Below are 20,687 nucleotides of genomic sequence, written 5' to 3' on the forward strand. Positions count from 1 at the left end.
GTGTTGCTGTTGGTTGCTAAAAGTAAGCAATCAAGTGACTCTAGAGAGTTTGTTGTTGAATCTCTGGCCTTTCCATCTTGTAACTCATTCGTCGAAATGCCAAAATCACCCATTAGAGTACCCAATGAATTCATCATCATGCAAGGCATGTTAATTAGAGAGGAAGAAGAAGAACAGAATTGTCCAATAGCTTCATGGCGCTGTGGAAAATTTGAGCCTTTTGTTTTGTTTTATTAAATCAAAACAAAGATTTGGATATATATGTTTTTTTTTAATAGATATAGATTAATAAATCATATATATATCTAAATTTATTATTTTAATTATGTAAATCAATTATTTAATCTTTATCTTTATTTGTAGACCATGAAATTATTTTTTTATAAATTTTTATATGTTTATCTATGGGGAGAAATTTTAAAAGTCAAATATTTCTATGGGTGGATATGGATGAATATAGATGTGGGAGTTGTGGGTGATGGATATAGATGAATATGGATATAAAATGAATATTTTATTATTTTATTTTAATTTTATATTTTATTATAGGGATAAGGAGTGAAAATGCATGAATAGTAGGAAGAGAAGTAAAGGAAAGTGTCACGTATTTTTTTATCTTTCTAAAATTATGAGAATTTAGGAATAGAATTTTGGAGCCTTTTAAGAAAACGCTACATTTGGTTATATATATAGTATAGATGAGGTAATAAATAATACTAATCAATCAATTTTTTTCAAACTCTTCTCTTTTGCTCCTTTCAAAATTATTTATCACTTTGGTCCCGTTTGGTGTAACTATTAAAATAGATTAAAAATTATAGTTTAATAGATTATATATTATGATTTTAATTAGAAGTTGTTAATCTATTTAGTGTAACTGTTGGATTATAGATTTAAATTGTTGAGTAGTGTTTGTTAAATAAACTATAAAATAACTTTTTACTGTGTAATGTCTTTTTTGCCCTTATAAGATATAAAAATTGTTTTTTTTTATTTTCTTCAATTTTAATTTTAAAAAAAAACAACATTTCATTAATAGCGGTTAATCTCTCTCTTTCTTCGGTTTTGATTTCATTACAACAACTGTTATTTCATTTTTTTTAATTTCATTTAACATAAGTTATTTCATTTTTTTTATTTCATTTTTTTTTTCATTAATATCAATTAGCAACAATCGTTTTTTTTATTATTATTAGTATTATTATTACAAAACCTATAAAATTCTTTTAATAGAAGTTATTTAATTGAAATAAATTTATATCAATATTAATTGAAATAAAATTGTGCAATTTATTTCTTTATTTAAATTGTGCAATTGTGCAATTGTGCAATTTATATCAATAATTGTGAAATAAAAATTGTGATTTTTTTTCATTACAATACAAATTAATAATATAAAAGTTGCTAAGTTTTTTTAATTTATTAATTCATTACAATAATTTAATTTATTAATTCATACCAAACCCTAACCACCACCGGCCGGCCTCTGCAAAACTAGAGAGAACACAAATAGAGTTAGGGTTGATCGCGAAGAGAGAAAGAGAGGGTTTTAGATCACGATGTTTCAGATCGTAAAGAGAGAGAGAGAGAGAGAGAGAGAGAGGGTTTCAGATTGCATCACGATGGTTCACAACGCCGGAGAGAGCTCTAGTTCACAACGCTAGAGGGAGAGAGAGAGAGAGAGAGAGAGAGCTATGGTTCCCAATGTTGGAAATCGCCGATAGTCACACCGGAAATCGCCACTCTCTCTCTCTCTCTCTCAAAGTGAACAGTGACCTTTTGTTGTTTATATAGTGGCAATTTGGTAATACTTCAAATTGGTGAAGGGCAGTTAAGTAATTTTGGTCCTCAAATGGCAGTTGCGTAATCAAGCTAAAAGAAAAAGCTTCTCCTCTCCCACTCAAAGAAAAAGCTAATCTTAGCTTTCCAAAAGCTATAATCTGTATTATTAAGCTGAACCAAACACACAAAAATAATTTAAATTGAGCTAAAAACTGAAATAAGTTAAAAATAAGTCCTACCAAACAGGGCTAAAGCTAGCTTAAGCACTGGTTATTCGATTATCACATACCACAAAGTCCTTGCTTTATTAGAGATATAATTGAAGATATAAGAGATGTAGCAAAACTCATCAGTCAAATAGCCTCTGTCTTTTCCGGGAAAAAAAAAATAGCCTCTATGTGCATTGAGACCCTTGGGGTGTCCATTTTTTGAAACCAGTGTTCCTAAGAGCATCTCCAACAGTTTACTTAAATTTTATTCTAAAATATTATTAAAAAATTTATTCCCTATTTTAAGAATCACTTTTTTATTTACTTCCTCTAACAAACTCCCTATTCTTTCTCTATTCTATTAAAATAATAAATTTAATTGCTTTTAAATTTGAATATTTTTGTAATAATAACATAATGAAAACAAACCAGTCGTCTCCTCAGACAACTGTATATATAGACTGAACCATGTTCTTTATTTCTTCTTTCTTCTTTGATCTCATAAATAAACTAGTACAAGTGTATAAACCGAACAACTGTGTATATAGACTGAACCATATAAACAGAACAGTTTTGTATAAACCAAGCCATATAAACAGCATAATTTTGTATAAACAGAGTAGTTTTGAGGTCATTCGATCAGACGTTCGCCCAATCAACTCCCTGGACATCCGGGTCCTTGTCTAGTTGTTGTGTTCTTGCTGCTATTTTGCTTGTTGTTCTTCTGTTGTTTTGGGCATGAAATAACATCTGTTTAAGCTTAGTTTTGATCTCATAAACAACATAGTCCATTACAAAATATGAGTCTTTGGTTGAGTTTTGGCGCCCTCTAGTTTCCTCTTTGCACCTTCTGCTAAAATAAAATAAGAATTTATTAATATGAAGGAGCTAGAGTGACTTTCTACAAATAGAGAGCCACTGTAACAATACTTATATTTGGGGGGTTGGATAAGGGAACTGTTGAGGGTGTTCTTTTGACAAAAGAACTCCTTATTTTGGCTAAAAAGGTAATATAAGGTAGCTAATGGGGATGCTCTAAGCAAGCAAGGAAAAAAGATAAAAGAATTGAAAATCATAGGCTCCACTAGTTTAGCTTTAGAATTATAATTTGAGTGTAGAATTGTAATTTAAGTGTGGAATTGTAAATTGAATTTTGCAACAAAAAACAAAAAAAAGATTATTTAATTATGAGTTTTGAAAAGAGTTTTTGAATTTTAAATTTTGAAAAGAGTTTTGAATTTTGAGTTTTACTTAGGAAGTTTTTGGGTATTTTTTAAAAATATTTAAAAATGTTTAAGAAAATTATATTTTTTATATTAAATATATAATTTTTATTTATATATAATTTTTAATTTTAAATATTTTATTTTATTTTGTAAATATTTTAATTTTTTTTAATATTTTAAACTCAAAACACAACTCCATACTCAAATCGTAACCAAACACATAACTTAAAACTTAATTCAAAAATTATTTTTTAAACTCATAACCAAACACATAACTCAAAACTGAATTGAATTTTTTTTTTCAAAACTCATAACCAAATTCTTTTCAAAATTCTATTAAAAAAAATTTTAAAAATATTTTTTATTTTGTCCTTTAAAATTATTTTTATTTTATATGTTTTTGAATTTTTTTTTCAAAAAATAATTTATTTATTATTTTTTTTAAGTATTGGCTAAATAATTTGTTATGATTTAGATACATATGGTGATCCAAATTTTTTAAGATTTTAAAAAATTAAATATTTTAAATATTTTAAAAAATAAAAAATAAAAAATATTTAAAATAAAAATTAGATATTTAAAATACAAAAAAAAATTAATTTTTAAATATTTAAAATATTTAAAAAAATACAGCACACAAATGTATGAAATACAGTGCACATTAAAGTAAATAAATAAATAAATATTTAAAATATATAATATTTACCCTAAAATAATAAAATTAAGAAAAATTTTCTATCAATAATTTTAAAAAACAAAATAAAAAAATATTTTTTTGAATTTTTTTTTTAAATAGAGTTTTGAAAAGAGTTTGGTTTTGAGTTTTGAAAATGGTTTTGAGTTGTGTCTCTAGTTATGAATTTTGAGAATAGTTTTGGAATTGAGTTTGATATGTTTTTGAGTTGTATATTTAGTTATGAGTTTTGAAATTTTTTTATTGAAATCACAATTTTAAAAAAGAACCAAACGCAGGCATAATGTATAATTCATGGAATTCAATACATTTTTTTATTAAAATTAATGAAACTTTTTGACATTTATTATTTTAAAAATACTTTTTAACTTAATCTCAATGTTAAACAATGCTCCAAGAGCACTCCTTAGCACTTGTCATTTTGAAAATTATTCAGTAAGTTCAAGTAATGCTTTAAATTAAGGGTAAATTACACTGACCTCCTTGATATTTGAACCCTTGATGTTTGAAAGAAATACTAAAAGTTTTATAATTTTTTGATTATCATAATTACATCAATATTGTTTTTAATAGGCTAAAAATTCTATAATTAATGTAGATTGTGTAAAAACACAATAATAAATCTATATAACAATGGCCCAACGTGCACTGTGAGAACGGGAGAAATCAAGAGAATGTATTCAACCGAGACAAACTTCTTTAATACCGTGTCGTTGTAGTCGTGCTTGCTTGGAACTAGGAACAAAGGCAACTGAAGATACTCAGGTGGCGCAAAAACGAACAATGGTTGCACATCCTTACACATGTTCGTTCTCAATGCCAAGCACATCTTTAGCTCCACAAAGGAATTAGTAAAAAACTGTGTTTAATTCTTCAAATACATACTCCTACTATTACCATTCTATTTTAATTTACACAGAACCAATGTTTGTAGGCCTACTCTTACAACTCCTTCCCTTCAAGAGGATCTATGTACTAATGAGGAATTAGAGGATATGCCTATGAGTCCAATGGTTGGTACTCGAGCACATATAAATTCATGTCGTCATTCTCTTGGCAAGATGGATATATTATGTCCTTTCTGTTCAGCATTACATTGGATGGATGAAAAATTAGTAAAATCATCTCCAAACCGTCCTCTATTCGGAACATGTTATTCAAAAGGGAAGGTTAAGCTTCCTATGTTTATTACACCCCCTTCATTTCTTCAAGCATTATATGATGGGAATGATGATAAATCAAAATCGTTTCGACGTTATACTCGAGTGTACAATGCAACCAATGCTTTTACAAGTCTTGGTGCTATATTAGATCCAAGAGTACTTACTAGAAGAGGCCCTACATCATTCACTATCCATGGGGAATTGCAGCATCGAACAGGATCACTACTACCACAATCAGGGCAAGATGCAGCTTATGCGCAATTGTACATTTATGACCCTGATTCAGCTTTAGAAATTCACAATCGTAGAAATCCGCAATTAAGAAGAGATGTTCTAAAAACTATTTAAGGCAGTTTATTACAGGTTAATGCATTCGTTGCTAAATTTCGCCAAGCTCATGCAATTTTGAATCAATTAGCCTTGACAGGACAAAATTTGTCTACTCATCTCCACTACAGTTCATCGACAGATCGACGACGATATAACCTACCAACTATAGATGAGATTGCAGTTGTAATACCAGGTGATGGAACCAAGGTTAGTGGAATGAGAGATGTTATCTAACATCTACATGGAAATAATGAGCTAATGCAAATCAATAAATGTCACCCAGAATATTTGTCATTACATTATATTTTATTATTTCCACGTAGTGAGCTTGGATGGGAACCTGAGATGAAACTGTGGGATATTGAACGTGATCGACCTTCAACTGATCGGCTTACTCAAATGGATTTTTATAGTTATCGTTTGTTTGAACGACCCACAGAGTATTCAACAATTTTGAGAGTTGGAAAATTGTTCCGAGAGTTTTTTGTAATAACCCTCACCACTGATTACCGATAAACATTGATTACCGTTAAACTGAACTGATTATGACTGATAATTGGACTGGTTAAAGTACTGAACTGACTAACTGAAAACTGGAACTGAATTGACTGAGTGTGTATGTTAATATGTATTCTATCTGTTTGATTGATTATTTGATCTGTTCGTGTTTTATGTTTAAACTGCTAATTGAAGGCCTTATCGGCGGCCGAACCGGGAATTGACTGATGTTTTATGATCCTCATAATTAATGTGATTTTATGGTATATTTATCTGAAAACTGAGTAGGTATGATTAAATTAGATTAAATATTGATGGATTGCAAGTTTTGGACTTAATTACCAATAAGCCATCTAGTGGGCCACTACCTAGGCATATTGAGCTACACCACACTTGAATCAAAAACCATTTCCTCAGCCCTTTTCCTTATACTAGCCGACCAAGAGAGGAAATAGGAGAGAATTGAGTTCATTTTGTTGAATTGGCTTGAATTGCTTGGAATTGAAGTGTAAATTGTCAAATTGGACTCCTAAACCTTGAATACAAGACTAAGGTAGGACATTCATCTTCTTGTTGTTGTTATAGAATTAATTCTTGCATAATTCATGCTTCAATTGTAAAGTTAAGTCTTGTTTTAGTTCATACATGTTGATATAGAGCTCATTTCATGCTTGCATGTTTGAATTGTTGAGTTGTGAGTTGATTTCATGGTAAAATAGTGCATGCATGTCCATAATTTTGTAATGGTCCATGTTTTCAACTTGTTTTGGAATCAATTGGCTCCTTAGAGCATCAAATTGGAGCTTCAAAATGATTTGAATTCATGCATGTTTGCATGTTCATATTGTTCATGAAATTGGTTTGAAATTGGGTTTGAATTAAACACCCTTGGGCTTTGATTTCTCAAAATTGAGCTTTGAACCATGTTATTCTAGGTGTTTATAAAGGTTTTCTAGAAAAATGGGCCCAAGAGGATTGGTTTTGATGCATTTGAACCTGGTTTTGGCTTGGAGGCGCAATCTGGAATTCCCAGATTTTGCACTTCCGCTCGAGCGGGGAAAGTGGCGCTCGAGCGTGGAATCCGAGCATCTAGTATTTCTCTGCACTATTTTACAGTCCGCGCGAGCGGAGGATTGGGCGCTCGAGCGGAGGATTGTGTCTCAAGCTCGAGCGGGCGTCGAGCGGAGATTTCACCCATCCAGTACTTTTACAGTACGCTCGAGCGGGAAAGTTGACGCTCGAGCGTGTACCCTTGTTGCATGTCCGCTCGAGCGGGTAAACCTGCGCTCGAGCGGGACTCTGTTTTTCTGAATATTCTGAAACTGCTTTTTGAGTACATCTTTGCATCCTCATCCCATTCTAGGCATTCTTAGACCTAGTTTAAGACATCTTGTTGAGGATATAGATGTAGAACACACCAAGGCAAATTAGGGATTAAGTTATGATATTTCCCAACTGTGTAGCTTAGTGTGTGTTCAACCTGTGAACTGTGTAGGGTTGGCGACTGGGGAGATACGCTCTAGCATACTGTAGCCCAAACTCTGTGAGTAACAATTGTGTAAAGATATGTTCAACTGAGAATCTTTTCTGACTGTTTAACGAAACTGTTTTCTGAAGTAATTATTGTTAATTGCTTGAATGTATGTCCTATGTTCTGAAACGTATTGTGGCATCCTTAGCAACTGTTGTATACTGTTACTGCTACTGTTACAGAGATCTCTGTCGGTTCCCTCGTGGAACCACTACTGTTTACTGATTGATGGCCATCATTACTGTTCGGTCTTTAAGACCTACTGTTTACTGCTATGCTAATGGATGTACCACATATGATTGAATAACTGTTCTGACTGAAAGACTGAAGTATTGTTTAATGAACTGCTTTCATTACTGTAAGGACATTTCATTCTTAACCTCTTTACGCATTATGTTATTCACTGGGCTTTAGCTCACTATTTATATATATATGTAGGTGCTCAGCCACCAGATCGGAGCTAGGAGCGTGGGTTAGACTCCAGTTTTGTCAAGCTAGCCTTTGTGCCTCACTGCGAGGTTCCGAGTTGCCATGCTATGGCTTTGGGGTGTTTTGTTTTTCCCCCGTCTGTCTCCATACTGTTTGGATTACTGTATAGACTGTCAGCTACTAACTGTACTGTTATCAAGGGATTAGGTCCCTGTACTGTGTGACTGTGAATTTTGTATAGACTGTATTGTTTGTATGTACGAATGCATGAAAAAAAATCTTTTTGGCATACAGACTGTCACAGCTCAATGGACATTATTTATTTACTGTATTGGCTTCCGCCGGGCCCTGAACTCTGTTTTACTGTACTACTGTTAAGCAGGCCTTCAATAATCTCGGATTACTGGCCGGTTACGGTGCTAAACCCATAGGGCCGAGTTTGGGTCGTGACAGAGTGGTATCAGAGCGATACTTAACCACGAGTCATACCGCACACACGTGTCCAAATGAGCTATAGGGTGTCCTAGAAAAGTGATTAGGGCATTTCATGAACTTGAAAAGTGTGTGGCTATGTTATGACTGAATACATGTTGATGTGATAACTGTCTAAATATGCAACTGTTTATGTTACAATTGCTATAACTGTTATAACTGCTTATAGTGAAATGGACAATGCAAATGAACCTGAATCCTCATCTACCGAGGCAAAAATGGAAAGAATGGAAAGAATGATGGAATTGATAACTGCTAGACTTGAACAACAACAGAACCAACAGCCCCCACCTCCTCCTCCTCCGGTACAGCCGAAACCTAATGCGAATGTGAATGATGGGGATATTATTGCTCTCACCCATAAATTCAGCAAAATGAAACCGTCGTCCTTTCAGGGAGGCCTCGAACCGTTAAAAGTTGAAGCATGGGTTCTTGAGACAGAGAAATTATTTGAGGTGTTCCCGTGCTCTGAAGCACACAAGGTACTGTTAGCCACCTTTACTCTGCAGGAAGAAGCTAGAAGGTGGTGGATGCTTATCCGTAATGAAAATACAGTTATGACTTGGGCTCAGTTCAAAGGAGCCTTCTTTGAAAAGTATTTCCCTCAGTGTGTCAGGGATAGAAAAGTGACTGAATTTGAACAGCTGAAGCAGGGCACAATGTCCGTTGCGGAATATGAAACAAAATTTACTGAACTTGCCAGATATGCACCACACATGGTGGGCATTGACTACAAGAAGGCCAGAAAATTTGAGGGTGGCCTTAATGTTGCAATACTTGACCGAATAAATGTTTTGAAACTACCGACTTTTGTGGGTGTTCTCGACCGGGCATTGATGGCTGAGTCAAACATTGAAGCACTGAAACTGAAACACCAACGTCGGAATGGCGTAGTAAGAGGCAGGGTTTTAAATTCAAGAAAGGCAAGCACAACCCGGCCAACAAGAAACAGAATACGGGGTCGACAACTAACCCCAGCCAAGGGAGTGGGTTCATTCCATCCTGCTCTGTATGTGGCAACAAGCACAAAGGGGTTTGTCACAAAATATCCGGAGCCTGTTACAGATGTGGCAAAGTGGGCCACATGGTTAGAGACTGTCCCTCTGCTCCGCAAGTTAGTAGCAAAGCTACGCCAAGCGCAGCAGCGTCAACTGTAGCACCAAAGCCTAACCCCAAAGCTACCGGGAAAGAGCCCATGAGGCAGGGCCGAGTGTTCGCCCTAGTACCGAGAGACGTGCAAAATACTGAAACCGTTGTGTCAGGTATCCTCTCTATTTGTACACAAAATGCATATGTATTGATTGATTCGGGGTCTACACATTCTTATGTATCGCATGCTTTCTCACGGAAATTGAATAGATCCTTAGAACCCATGAACTATCTGCTAGCCGTATCATCACCCGTAGGAGGATCCATGACATGTGCTTATATGTACCCCGTATGTGAAATCATTGTTGGGGATATGCATCTGTTTATTGATTTACTACCATTGAACATTGATCATTTTGATGTAATATTGGAGATGGATTGGTTACAAAAATATCATGCCACTATTGATTGTGTGACCAAGCAAGTTGTTTTCCGTCCACCTGGTTTGCCTGAATTCGTGTTTAATGGGAGTGGAGTAGTACCTCCTCCGTATTTGATTTCGTCAGTGAAAGCTGTTAAATTAATTAAAAAGGGGTGTAAAGGATATCTGTGTTCTGTGCTGACTGTGTCTACTGATGATAGTGTTAAAACTGATGTGAATTGTATTCCTATAGTCAGGGAATTCCCAGATGTATTTCCAGATGATCTGCTAGGGGATTTGATTGATAGGGAGATTGAATTCGCTGTTGATGTGATTCCCGGAACGCAGCCAGTATCTAAAGCTCCTTACCGAATGGCCCCAACTGAACTGAAAGAATTGAAAGTGCAACTACAGGAACTGCTGGATAAGAAGTTTATCAGGCCTAACACTTCGCCATGGGGCGCTCCTGTTTTGTTTGTAAAGAAGAAAGATGGCTCATTGAGATTGTGTATAGACTACCGTGAACTGAACAAGGTAACTGTAAAAAATAAATACCCATTACCGCGCATTGATGACTTATTTGATCAGTTACAGGGTGCTCAAGTGTTTTCTAAGATTGATCTCAAATCGGGGTATCATCAACTGAAGGTTAAACCGGAAGACATTGATAAAACTGCTTTTAGAACGAGGTATGGCCATTATGAATTTTTAGTTATGCCATTCGGAGTCACGAATGCCCCTTCTGCTTTTATGGACCTCATGAACAGAATTTTTAAACCATACCTTGATGATTTCACTGTAGTATTTATTGATGACATATTGATTTACTCCAAAAGTATAGAACAACATGAACATCATCTGAGACTTGCCCTGCAGATCCTAAGAGAACAGAAACTGTATGCTAAACTGTCTAAATGTGAATTTTGGCTTGACCATGTTATGTTTTTGGGGCATGTTGTTAGCAAAAATGGAATTTTTGTTGATCCGCAGAAAATTGAAGCTGTAGTGAACTGGCCTAAACCAACAAATGTGCCTGAAGTCCGAAGCTTTTTGGGATTGGCTGGATATTACAGAAGATTTGTCAAAGATTTCTCCAAAATTGCCCTACCATTGACTCAGTTAACTCAGAAGGGGACATCATTTGACTGGACTGACCAAAGGGAATCAGCATTCCAAGAGTTGAAAACTCGACTTATGACTGCACCGGTTTTGACTTTACCTTCAGGTACGGATGGTTATACCGTATTTAGTGATGCTTCTCATAAGGGTTTGGGGTGTGTTTTAATGCAGAATGGGAGAGTTATTGCTTATGCTTCCCGACAGTTGAGACCACATGAAAAGAACTACCCGACCCATGACCTGGAACTTGCTGCGGTGGTGTTTGCGCTGAAAATTTGGCGTCACTATCTGTATGGGGCGACATGTGAAGTATACACCGACCACAAGAGCTTAAAATATTTCTTCACACAGAAGGAACTAAATATGAGACAGCGCAGATGGCTAGAGCTGATCAAAGACTACGATCTACAGATTCTGTACCATCCGGGAAAAGCCAATACTGTTGCCGATGCATTGAGCCGAAAGTCAATTGCCAACTTAGCTTGTTTGCTCACCGGACAGAAAGAGCTGCTTGGTGACCTTGAACAATTTGAAATTGAAGTTGTTTTGAGAGAACAAGGTGGAACGCTAGCCGCTATTTCTGCTCAACCAGCCTTGATAGAAGAAATTAAAGAGAAACAACAACAGGATGACTACTTGAAAAAGATCATCGAAGAAAGAGAGTCTAAGCCGAGACCGGGTTTCAAATTCGAGAACAATGTACTGAAATTTCAAGAAAGACTGTGTGTGCCGAATGACACTGAACTGAAAAGAAGAGTTCTGCAAGAGGGCCACAATTCAAAATTGTCTATCCACCCGGGGAATACGAAAATGTACCAAGATCTGAAACTGAATTTCTGGTGGCCGGGAATGAAGAAAGAAATTGCCGACTTTGTGTCCAAATGTCTTCATTGCCAACAAGTCAAAGCTGAACATCAACAACCTGCCGGATTATTGCAACCCCTACCCATACCAGAGTGGAAATGAGAGCATATCACGATGGATTTTATCGTTGGGTTACCTCGCTCCAGAAAAGGTATGGATTCAATTTGGGTTATTGTTGATAGACTAACCAAATCTGTTCACTTCTTACCTGTCAAGACAATCTATAATGCGGACAAATTGGCTGTTATCTATATTGATGAAATTGTGAGACTGCATGGAGTGCTTGTGTCTATTGTTTCTGACAGGGATTCGAAGTTTACATCGAGGTTTTGGCAAAGTCTACAGACTGCACTGGGTACTGAATTGAGGCTGAGTAGTGCCTATCATCCTTAGACAGATGGACAGTCAGAAAGGACCATCCAAACTCTGGAGGATTTACTGAGAATGTGTGTCCTTGATTTTCAGGGAGATTGGAAAAGTCATCTGCCATTAGTTGAATTCGCTTACAACAACAGCTATCACTCGAGTATTGGCATGGCGCCTTTCGAGGCATTGTATGGCAAAAAATGTAGATCTCCGATTTGCTGGGCAGAAGTTGGAGACGGGCCTTTGCTTGGGCCCGAGATTGTTTATGAAACAACTGAGAAAGTGAAACTAATACAACAGAGATTGAAAACTGCACAGAGCCGACGGAAGAGTTATGCGGATGTCAGAAGACGGGACAGAGAGTATGAAGTGGGTGATCACGTTTTTGTGAAAGTGACACTAATGAAGGGCCAGACTCGTTTTGGAGTCAAAGGCAAGTTAGCGCCAAGATACGTCGGACCGTATGAGATTATTGAGAAAATTAATCCGGTGGCGTATCAAGTTGTGCTCCCTCCCGAAATGGAGCACATGCATAACGTTTTCCACATTTCGATGTTAAGAGATTATCTCCGGGATCCCTTCCATGTAATTGAGCCTACTCGGGTAGTGTTGAGTGATGACTACACTTACGAGGAACGGCCTATACAGATTGTAAACAGACGGATCAAGAAACTGAGAAACAAAGAGATCCCGCTAGTGAAAGTTGACTGGCAAAACTATGGTGGTCTGTATGCCACTTGGGAAAGGGAAGATGACATGGCTAAAAGATACCCTGAACTATTTCCACTGAATCCTGTTTTCTTCCAGAACGAAGGTAACTCGAGTTTAGAGGACTAAACTCTTTATAAGGAGGGGAGACTGTAATAACCCTCACCACTGATTACCGATAAACATTGATTACCGTTAAACTGAACTGATTATGACTGATAATTGGACTGGTTAAAATACTGAACTGACTGACTGAAAACTGGAACTGAATTGACTGAGTGTGTATGTTAATATGTGTTCTATCTGTTTGATTGATTATTTGATCTGTTCGTGTTTTATGTTTAAACTGCTAATTGAAGGCCTTATCGGCGGCCGAACCGGGAATTGACTGATGTTTTATGATCCTCATAATTAATGTGATTTTATGGTATATTTATCTGAAAACTGAGTAGGTATGATTAAATTAGATTAAATATTGATGGATTGCAAGTTTTGGACTTAATTACCAATAAGCCATCTAGTGGGCCACTACCTAGGCATATTGAGCTACACCACACTTGAATCAAAAACCATTTCCTCAGCCCTTTTCCTTATACTAGCCGACCAAGAGAGGAAATAGGAGAGAATTGAGTTCATTTTGTTGAATTGGCTTGAATTGCTTGGAATTGAAGTGTAAATTGTCAAATTGGACTCCTAAACCTTGAATACAAGACTAAAGTAGGACATTCATCTTCTTGTTGTTGTTATAGAATTAATTCTTGCATAATTCATGCTTCAATTGTAGAGTTAAGTCTTGTTTTAGTTCATACATGTTAATAAAGAGCTCATTTCATGCTTGAATGTTTGAATTGTTGAGTTGTGAGTTGATTTCATGGTAAAATAGTACATGCATGTCCATAATTTTGTAATGGTCCATGTTTTCAACTTGTTTTGGAATCAATTGGCTCCTTAGAGCATCAAATTGGAGCTTCAAAATGATTTGAATTCATGCATGTTTGCATGTTCATATTGTTCATGAAATTGGTTTGAAATTGGGTTTGAATTAAACACCCTTGGGCTTTGATTTCTCAAAATTGAGCTTTGAACCATGTTATTCTAGGTGTTTATAAAGGTTTTCTAGAAAAATGGGCCCAAGAGGATTGGTTTTGATGCATTTGAACCTGGTTTTGGCTTGGAGGCGCAATCTGGAATTCCCAGATTTTGCACTTCCGCTCGAGCGGGAAAAGTGGCGCTCGAGCATGGAATCCGAGCATCCAGTATTTCTCTGCACTGTTTTACAGTCCGCTCGAGCGGAGGATTGGGCGCTCGAGCGGAGGATTGTGTCTCAAGCTCGAGCGGGCGTCGAGCGGAGATTTCACCCATCTAGTACTTTTACAGTACGCTCGAGCGGGAAAGTTGACGCTCGAGCGTGTACCCTTGTTACAAGTCCACTCGAGCGGGTAAACCTGCGCTCGAGCGGGACTCTGTTTTTCTGAATATTCTGAAACTGCTTTTTGAGTACATCTTTGCATCCTCATCCCATTCTAGGCATTCTTAGACCTAGTTTAAGACATCTTGTTGAGGATATAGATGTAGAACACACCAAGGCAAATTAGGGATTAAGTTATGATATTTCCCAACTGTGTAGCTTAGTGTGTGTTCAACCTGTGAACTGTGTAGGGTTGGCGACTGGGGAGACACGCTCTAGCATACTGTAGCCCAAACTCTGTGAGTAACAATTGTGTAAAGATATGTTCAACTGAGAATCTTTTCTGACTGTTTAACGAAACTGTTTTCTGAAGTAATTATTGTTAATTGCTTGAATGTATGTCCTATGTTCTGAAACGTATTGTGGCATCCTTAGCAACTGTTGTATACTGTTACTGCTACTGTTACAGAGATCTCTGTCGGTTCCCTCATGGAACCACTACTGTATTCTGATTGATGGCCATCATTACTGTTCGGTCTTTAAGACCTACTGTTTACTGCTATGCTAATGGATGTACCACATATGACTGAATAACTGTTCTGACTGAAAGGCTGAAGTATTGTTTAATGAACTGCTTTCATTATTGTAAGGACATTTCATTCTTAACCTTTTTGCGCATTATGTTATTCACTGGGCTTTAGCTCACTGTTTATATATATATATGTAGGTGCTCAGCCACCAGATCGGAGCTAAGAGCGTGGGTTAAACTCCAGTTTTGTCAAGCCAGCCTTTGTGTCTCACTGCGAGGTTCCGAGTTGCCATGCTATGGCTTTGGGGTGTTTTGTTTTTCCCCCGTCTGTCTCCATACTGTTTGGATTACTGTATAGACTGTCAGCTACTAACTGTACTGTTATCAAGGGATTAGGTCCCTGTACTGTGTGACTGTGAATTTTGTATAGACTGTATTGTTTGTATGTACGAATGCATGAAAAAAAATCTTTTTGGCATACAGACTGTCACAGCTCAATGGACATTATTTATTTACTGTATTGGCTTCCGCCGGGCCCTGAACTCTGTTTTACTGTACTACTGTTAAGCAGGCCTTCGGTAATCTCGGATTACTGGCCGGTTACGGTGCTAAACCCATAGGGCCGGGTTTGGGTCGTGACATTTTTGGTTGATGCTTGGGCCGCAACTAAACAAAATAGGTTGACTTACTACAAGCTTAATCAAGGGAAGATCCGTGCTGAACTTTACCGAGATTTGACAAATATTGATCCAAATGACCTTCAACCCAATCAAATTGGTCAAAGGTTTGTTTTGCCATCTTCATTTCCTGGAGGTCCTAGACACATGTTTGAAATCTTTCAAGACACAATGGCTATCACACGATACAACCAACATCCAGACATTTTTCTCACCATGACTGCAAATCCTAATTGGCCAGAAATTACTTCGGCATTATTACCGCACCAAAAGCCTATTGATTGTCTTGATTTAATTGCCTGTGTTTTTGAGTTAAAGAGAAAGTGTTTGATGAAGGAGATAGAAACAAACCGAGTGTTTGGTAATAAAGTTGCGCATGTTTTTACAATTGAATTCCAAAAGCGAGGCCTTCCTTATATGCATGCACTCCTATTTCTTAAGGGTCCAGACAAAATTCAGACATGTACTCAAATAGACAAATTGGTTTGTGCAGAATTTCCAGATCCAAAAGATGAACCTATACTTTTTGAAACAATCAAGTGTTGTATGGTATATAGACCATGTGGTGCACGAAATACACAAGCACCATGTATGGAAAATGGTAAATGCACTAAGAGATACCCTCGAGCGTTCGCAGAAATAACTACTATGGATCAAGATGGATATCCTATCTATCGTCGTCACAATAATGGTCAAGCTCATATTGTGAAGGGGAAAGAAGTTGATAACAGAGACATCGTACCATACAATGCATATCTTTCTAAACGTTTCAACTGTCACATAAATGTCGAAGTTTGTGTCGGAATGAGATGTGTCAAGTATATACACAAGTACATTTACAAGGGTTATGATCGTACAATGATGGTGTTGAGATTGATAAATGAGATCCAACAATATCTCGATGCGAGGTATATTGGACCTCTAGAAGCTGCTTGGCGAATATTTGGTTATCCATTGCATGCAGAGATGCCAACAGTTGTACGCTTAGCACTTCATTTACCTGGAATGCACCGCGTTCTTTTTAATCTTGATGAATCATTAAAAGCAATTATTTCGGGAGCTGGCCAACAAATGTCAACTCTTACTGGTTTTTTTGCATGTTGCGCTTCTATGGAAGATGAATGTTCATTCACTTACCAAGAATTTTCACAACATTTTGTTTGGCTTAATTCAGAAAAGAGATGGAAACCAAGGCAGCAGGGCTATGCAATCAGTAGAATGTACTTTGCTAGCCTTAATTGTGGTGAGAGATTTTATTTGCGTTTGCTATCAACTGTTGTCAAAGGACCAAAATCGTTTCAATGTTTATGCACGGTCAACAATGTTTTGCATAATACGTTTAAATCAGCATGTGTTGCAAGAGGACTTTTAGAAGATGATGAAAAATGGATACAATGCCTTAAAGAGGTTGCAGTTATGAAAACTGGTTATCAATTAAGGAGATTGTTTACTATTATTCTTACTCAGCCCACTGCAACCATATGCATTATGGAATCAATTTTCAATGCATATATGTGATGATCTTGCACATAAGATTCGAACATTGTTTGTCATTTCTGAACCAACTGAGGCTCAAATTGAAGACTATGGTCTATATCTTTTGAATCAAATGCTCCAAGAATCAAGAAAAAGTTTAATTGACTTCCCGCCAATGCCACAACCTTCTACAAATTGGAGTGCAGTAGTTGGTAACAGGTTGATATTCGAACATCAACAACTGCATAATGAGGCACAACAGGCAGATGCAGAAATTATTATTGATTGCCTCAACAATGATCAACAAACAGCTTATGATGCAATCACTTCTTCAGTCTTTGAAAATAAAGGAACTATTTTCTTTTTGAATGGAGGTGCCGGAACAGGGAAAACATTTTTGTACAATGCGATTGCATTAAAGTGTCGCAGCCTTGGCCACATTATTATTACTGTGGCTTCATCTGGAATTGCATCATTGGTATTGGCAGGAGGTCGTACTGCTCATTCAACATTTTCCATTCCGTTGGATGTATTGAAAAATTCAATTTTTGGATTTAGCAAGCAATCATTGCAAGCAGAATTGTTTAGAGAAACAAAACTTATAATCTGGGATGAAGTTCCTATGCAGCATAGACATTGTGTTGAGGCAGTTGATCGCACACTTTGGGACACTTGTGATAGTGAAAAGCCATTTGGGGATATCACTGCTGTTCTTGGCGGAGATTTTCGACAAATCTTACCAGTTATAACCAAAGGAATCCGTGAGCAAATTGTGAATGCATCATTAAGACACTCTTTTCTATGGAAGGATATACATGTTCTGTCTTTAAATTTGAACATGCGCTCGAATCATGCAAATCTTGAAAATGCTAATTTTGCAAAATTCTTGATGGAGGTAATATTTCTTCAAACTTTTTCTCTATTATATGGTTCTTTTAAATTGACGAAATACATTTACGTTTATGTACTTTAATTGATTTTACTTACTATTTTATTTATTTATTTTTATAAATAGATTGAGACCAATCCTCAGGAAATTGTTAAACTTCCATCAACAATACACAAATGCCAAGATCTAAAAGACATAATCTCAGTAGTTTATCCGCAACTGGATGTGGCAATGACATCGACTGCAACATTTTTAACTGAACGTGCAATTCTTTCTGCACGGAATGATGATGTCAGTGCTATCAATACTGCAGCATTGAATATTTTTCCCGGTAACACACATACTTATTTGGCAGCAGACAAGATGTCTGTAGATGATGAAATTGATCGTACTATAATAAATAGATATCTTAATGAATATTTAAATTCATTAGATCCTCCTGGGCTGCTGGCTTTTAAGGTAGAGTTGAAAGTGGGTTGTCCTATAATGTTGTTAAGAAATATTGCACCAAAAGATGGACTGTGCAATGGCACAAGATTGATGGTTTCTAGATGCAATACTCGCATAATTAAAGCTCAAATTTTAACTGGAGAAAAATGTGGCAATTTGGTATTCATACCAAGGATATCCTTGACACCATCTTCCTCAGAAATATCTTTCCGAATGACAAGACATCAGTTTCCAGTTCGATTGGCATATGCCTTGACCATTAATAAATCTCAAGGGTAATCTCTGAAATTTGTTGGAGTTGATTTGCGCACACCAGTGTTTAGTCATGGGCAATTGTATGTGGCCCTATTTAGATGCACATCTTTTGATCGTATAAGTGTCCTTTTTCCCAATGATGAGCCAGATTCTACTACAAACATTGTTTATCCTGAAATTTTGTTATAGTGTTACTTATGGATCAAACCACTTTTGTCAAAAGGTACAATTTATTTATTGATAAATATGTTTTTATTGATTACAAATTGTTATTTTTAAAATATTTTACTATATGTGTCGACTTTTGTAGGATTGGGTTAAAAAATATATGGAGCTCAAAAATATAAATACAACTAGATTGTTTCGATGGGGATGTAACAAGGTAATTTCAATTTGAAAGTGTTTTGATATATATATAAATTTTCTTTTGCTAATATACTAACTTTTTTTATTTTTATAAATTAGTAGATTGTCGTGCATGCTCCTCACTGGGGATACATACAAGTTGATACGAGGACTTTTTGGAAAGTGATGAGGCGCTCCTAGGATTTCTAAGAAAGAACAAGTTTGAATCTCATATTTATTTTTGTGAAAAGCGTACATATGCTAGTTACGATCCATATTTTGTAAAGTTTCCGATCGATGTGAAATTTATTACTTACAATAGTTTTGTAAAACCTTTTATCTATGTGAAATTTATAACTAAGTTTAGATGTATGCTAGATAATATTTCATTTGAATTATTGATTTATGCTATGAGTTTGTTTTTGTAAATGTAACACACTAGGTGATATATATTTTTTTATTTTTTTGTTTTTTCTTCCTAATATGATCTTGAATTAGGTTAAACAAAACTAATCATGTTTTTATTTGGTTATCTTTTTATCAGGAAGAGTGTTGCATTTTCTTTGTATTACAGAACATTGGCTGGTGTGCTTAATTTGTTATTTGACATTTTTTTTGTATTGCAGAGCACTGGCTGGTGTGCTTAATTTGTTATTTGACATTTTTTTTTTGTATTGCAGAGCATTGGCTTGTGTGCTTAATTTGTTGTTTATTTTTTTCTATGACATAGCATTAGCTGGCGTATTTCGTCTGATTTTTATATAGATGTTTCTGTGTTGTGGGACTTACATTTTATTGTTTGTTTAAAATCTTATACTTTTGTTGTGCTTGAATTTTACGTAGCATTTATGTGTTTACTTTTCACTATTTCGTTTACCTATAAATTTGGAAAATTTATGTTCAAATTGATTTATTCACCAAGTAGCATACAATTTATTTATTTTTCATTTATTTAATTTTCTGCACAATAAACTGACCACCAAACCATAAAAATTGGTAGATTTTAACCATTACATTAAAATTGATGCAAAACTATAGCTTTGAGATCTCTCTTCTTTACTTCAATCAAAACTCACTATCTTAAAAAATGTGGATATAGAAATTTATTTGAGTACTGTTATTGGCTAGGATAATAAAATGCTTATTTTTTATTACAAATTGCAAGGGGGTTACATAAACAAAAATACTACAATAGTCAATATTTGTTGATATGATCTTTGTTTGCATTTGTGTCATCATACTATAATACTCCAAACTCTTTTAAAAAATCTAATTATAAAATTCATTTGAAAATTCAAAACCATACAGATCATTTATTTATATTTTCACCTCAATTTTTTTTTCCCAACAAATTAAATAAATTACATTTTAACCCAATAATTCTATATTCAATTACATTTTCATATATTAATAGTCACCGTGCCTTCAGGCACAGGCATACCTAGTAGTAATATTGGAAGGGGGTTGTTATTGTGCTCTTAGTGCGCAACAATCACTGTTGTGCCTCTATTTGAGGCTTATTATAAACTTATTTTTATGATCTGAACCGTTCATTTTGTAGAGTTTGTTGAATACTTCATATATCAAAAATTATATTGATCGGATATCGGTAGCTACATGATCAGATTGTATATTTTTTATACTATTGTAAAAGAAAAATAGATTGTTTATTTTTTATGAAAAATGTAATCCAATCACATAATCACCGATATCCGATTAATATGATTTTTTACATGC

At 35.4% G+C, this 20,687-nt stretch overlaps 1 protein-coding gene across 1 annotated transcript; it reads left to right on the forward strand.

The window, feature by feature from the left end:
* The first annotated feature begins 15,706 nt into the window (after nt 1-15,706).
* LOC114308667 (uncharacterized) lies at nt 15,707-18,629 on the forward strand. The gene is made up of 4 exons (XM_082884616.1): nt 15,707-16,961; nt 17,119-17,489; nt 17,640-17,906; nt 18,027-18,629. Exons 1-4 carry the CDS (start codon nt 15,707-15,709, stop codon nt 18,627-18,629), a joined length of 2,496 nt encoding a protein of 831 aa, XP_082740742.1.
* The last annotated feature ends 2,058 nt before the right edge of the window (nt 18,630-20,687 follow it).

The sequence above is a fragment of the Camellia sinensis genome, chromosome 8 (genome assembly GCF_055761805.1).
Source record: "Camellia sinensis isolate YWXY chromosome 8, ASM5576180v1, whole genome shotgun sequence".
NCBI classification, from domain to species: domain Eukaryota; kingdom Viridiplantae; phylum Streptophyta; class Magnoliopsida; order Ericales; family Theaceae; genus Camellia; species Camellia sinensis.